This window comes from Acomys russatus, chromosome 16, assembly GCF_903995435.1.
Source record: "Acomys russatus chromosome 16, mAcoRus1.1, whole genome shotgun sequence".
Lineage (NCBI taxonomy): Eukaryota > Metazoa > Chordata > Mammalia > Rodentia > Muridae > Acomys > Acomys russatus.
This window is the reverse complement of record NC_067152.1, coordinates 14,744,010-14,747,938: the sequence shown is the minus strand read 5'-3', so window position 1 is coordinate 14,747,938 and position 3,929 is coordinate 14,744,010. Positions and strand designations below refer to the sequence as shown.

The 3,929-nt window shown below is 48.0% G+C and overlaps 1 protein-coding gene across 1 annotated transcript; it reads left to right on the top strand.

The window, feature by feature from the left end:
- Window positions 1-1,323: 1,323 nt before the first annotated feature.
- On the top strand, window positions 1,324-2,265 carry LOC127200550 (olfactory receptor 4D1). Its single transcript, XM_051158905.1, has one exon. It carries the CDS (start codon window positions 1,324-1,326, stop codon window positions 2,263-2,265), a length of 942 nt encoding a protein of 313 aa, XP_051014862.1.
- Window positions 2,266-3,929: the final 1,664 nt, after the last annotated feature.

The window sequence follows — 3,929 nt, the reverse complement described above, 5'->3', positions numbered from 1 at the left end:
GTTTCAGAGGTCAATCTTAGGTCATCAGGGTTACCACAAGTTTGTTGCCCACTGAATTATCTTACCAGTCCTCACCATTTCCCCTTCCTTCTTTTTTTTTGGTTCTCTGAGACAGGGTTTCTCTGTGTAGCCCTGACTGTCATGAAACTCGCTCTGTAGACCAGGCTGGCCTTGAACTTAGAGATCTGTCAGCCTCAGTCTCTGGAGTGCTGGGGATTAATGGTGTGCGCCACCACCTGGACTCGTAATTTTTTTAAAAAATATTTTATTTATTATTTATAGTCTTCTGCCTGCATGTGAGCCAGCAGGCCAGAAGAGGGCACAAGATCTCATTATAGATAGTTATAAGCCACCATGTGGTTTCTGGGAATTGAACTCAGGACCTTTGGAAGAACAGACAGTGCTCTTAACCTCTGAGCCATCTCTCCAGCCCCCTCATCTTCTACTTTTTAATCATGACAATCTTAATATATCCACAAAATAGAGAGAGAAGTGAACTTTAATGTTCACTTTTTGCCCTTTTCTGACAGTTAATAGCCATTTGTGAATCTTATTTCTTGCATTCAGCTCTCCCTTCTTTTTGGGGAGCCAGATAGTAGAGACGGGACACAGGTCCTGTGGAGGTGAGGAAAGCATTCAGCCACCGAGCTATCCCCAGCATACCTCACTCTTTAATTTGAAGCAGGATTTCTGTAAGTTGCTCAGGATGGCCTTGCATTTACTTCATAGGCCAGGCTGATCTTGAACTTGCAATCCTCCTGCCTCAGTCTCCCAAGCAGCTGGGACTCCAGGCCCATACCACCAGGCTTGGTCTCCTCTCTCCTTTTGTGAGCATCTTAAGGTAAGGTCAAGACAGCAACTCCTCCATTGAGATGGCAGTGTGTATTGCTGACTGAAAGGGGTACAGAGGAATGAATGGTTGTTTAGTCATAACAGGAACAAAGGCCCTTTATTAGGGGCCATGCTGGCATTTCAGGAGGCAGGTGGGTTCTGACATAGGGAGAAGCCAAAGATAAAAGTGTACTGCTTTTTGTTGGGGCAGCTCCCTCAGTGCCTCTGGAAGCTTCTGTCCCATTTCTGCTCATTTTATAGCTTCCTGCATGGTGTGCTTTGACAAACCCATTCTAATTCCTTCCTTCCTTCCACCCCTCTTTCCCTCCTTCCCTCCTGCCCTCTCTCCCTCCCTCCCTCCCAACAACAACAACAACAGCAACAACAAGAAGAAAACCCCAAACCAACCAAACACACACACCAAAAACCTGAGTGAATTTTCATGATGTTTTATTTTATGTTATATCTCTCTAGGCACATGGGGAGGGCCCCATGGAACCCCAGAATATCACATGGGTGTCAGAGTTTATTCTCTTAGGTTTCTCACAGACTCAAGAACTCCAGAAACTCCTGTTTGTGGTCTTCCTGTTTGTCTACATCACCACCGTTTTGGGAAACACCCTTATCATGGTCACTGTGACCTTTGACCCCCGGCTGGACATGCCTATGTATTTTCTGCTCCGAAACCTGGCAGTCATAGATCTTAGCTATTCCACAGTCACCTCCCCCAAGATGCTGGTGGACTTCTTTCACCAGACCAAGAGCATCTCCTACCAGGGATGCATGGCCCAGATCTTCTTCTTCCACCTCCTGGGAGGTGGGACGGTCTTCTTCCTCTCAGTGATGGCCTACGACCGCTACATAGCCATCTCCCGGCCCCTCCACTATGTCTCCGTCATGAACACCAGGCTGTGCGTGGGGCTGGTCGTGGCTGCCTGGGTAGGAGGCTTCATCCATTCCATTGTCCAGCTGTCTCTGATGCTCCCACTGCCCTTCTGTGGCCCCAATGTCCTGGATAACTTCTACTGTGATGTCCCCCAAGTACTGAGACTGGCCTGCACGGACACCTCCCTCCTGGAGTTCCTCATGATCTCCAACAGTGGGATGCTGGTCCTCATCTGGTTCCTCCTCCTCCTCATCTCTTACACCATCATCCTGGTGATGCTGAGGTCCCACTCGGGCCAGGCGAGGAGGAAGGCGGCTTCCACCTGCACCACCCACATCATCGTGGTGTCCATGATCTTCATCCCCTGCATCTATATCTACTCCCGGCCCTTCACTCCTTTTCCCTTGGACAAGGCTGTGTCCATCAGCTACACGGTCTTGACTCCCATGCTCAACCCCATGATCTACACGCTCAGGAACCAGGAGATGCAGGCAGCCATGAAGAGACTAGGGATGCGCCTAGTGCTTAGTAAAAGGACGAGGGATTAGCTTTGATAGCTCGGCTTTCAATGGCAGCTTTCTCTGGACTTCGTGCTACCCTGGCAGAAAAGCAGAGGAAAGTTCTTAATATGTACAATGACCAGGGCTGGGGAGAAAGTTCAGCTGGTGAAGTGTTTTCTTTGAGAACACAAAGGCCTGAACTCGATCCACAGAACTCACGCAAAATCCTGGGCATAGCAGTGCCTGCTTAGAATCTCAAAGCTGGAGGGCTGGAGACAGGGGTCCTTGGGGATCACTGACCAGCCAGCCTTGGTAATTTAAGGCCAGAGAGAGACAGTGTATAGGAAAACCTTGTAGATGGTATCTGAGGAACCATTCCTGTTCCTGCCCTCTGGTCTCCACATGAACGAACACACACACACACACACACACACAGACACATACACATACACACAGACACACATATACACACACACACACACAGACACACACATACACACAAACACACACACACACACACACACACACACACACACACACAGAGTTACAGTTCTCTATCTCGATGAGCTACTCCCGTGTCGGGCACTGTTAGTACTTGCATAGTCTATATTAAAACAGTACAGAGAAGAAAGCTGAGAGCACGATTACTTTTACAAAGTGAAAGATAGAGCTGGGTTCCACTGACCCCAAGGTTAGCGGCACAGGTGTGACCTTCAACTGGAACAAGAGCTTTCAGAAGGCCTGGGCACGTGTGACATGTCTCAGAAAACCTCCCAGTGCCTTCAGCTGCGTCTAACAGGGACAGGTTTTTGTATTGCTTCTAACTTGCTGGCACCTGGTTTTACTTAAGACTTTATCTCTGTACATTTATTCACTGCGGGATAGACATCATTTTGCAAAAGTCTCAGCATAAATTGATGCCAAATTTAATGCACAATGCAGGAGCATTTCCCCCTCTCCCTCCTCCCCAGCACCATCCCAACCAAGACCTGAAAGTCACAGGCTCCTCTTGGTTTCTCTCTGCACCATGGTAGCTGCTCTGAGTCTATTCTGTCTCTGTTTCTTCCTCACACATTTCTCCCAATTCACAGCCCAAATTTTAGAAATGAGAGGATGGACTCGTGTGATCTGTATCATCTCACAATGATCCCCCACAGCCTCTGTGGTCCCCCAGCTGCTTTCTTTGTCACAACCTCCTGATTCCATCATCCTGGGAAAACCTTCTGTCTTGGCTCTTGTACGGCAACATCTTCCTCTCAAAATGTGGTATTTGCTATGTGACCCTTCTACGCTGGTGCATGTGTGTGTGTGCGTGTGTATGTGTGTGAATTGTTCAGAAAACATTGGCCATTACCTCTGAACTCTGTATCAAGGAGATGCCTTTGTCGGCCAGCAGTGGACTAAACTAATGACAGCATCTGAAACAAGGAGGAAGTCACTGTCTCAGACAGAAGACCCAAGCACAAGCACTTTCGAGCTGGTTAATTCAGCACATCAAAACCTGTTACAGCTCAGAGTTGTCTTCTTGGTGATGCCTTACTTTCCCTCTCATGCTGAATGTGGCTGCCAGAGCTCTGGATGTCACAGCTTCACATCTGAGCCATTCAGCAAGACAAAATAAAAAGGAGATGCATGCAAGTCATTTTTCTTTTGTGCATGTGTGTGTATGTGTGCATACGTGTATTTGTGTGTGTGTTGGGGAAGAAATTCCC

Excerpts from the sequence above, each read along its gene's own strand:
- LOC127200550 (XM_051158905.1), top strand. The coding sequence starts at position 1,324 with ATGGAACCCCAGAATATCACATGGGTGTCAGAGTTTATTCTCTTAGGT.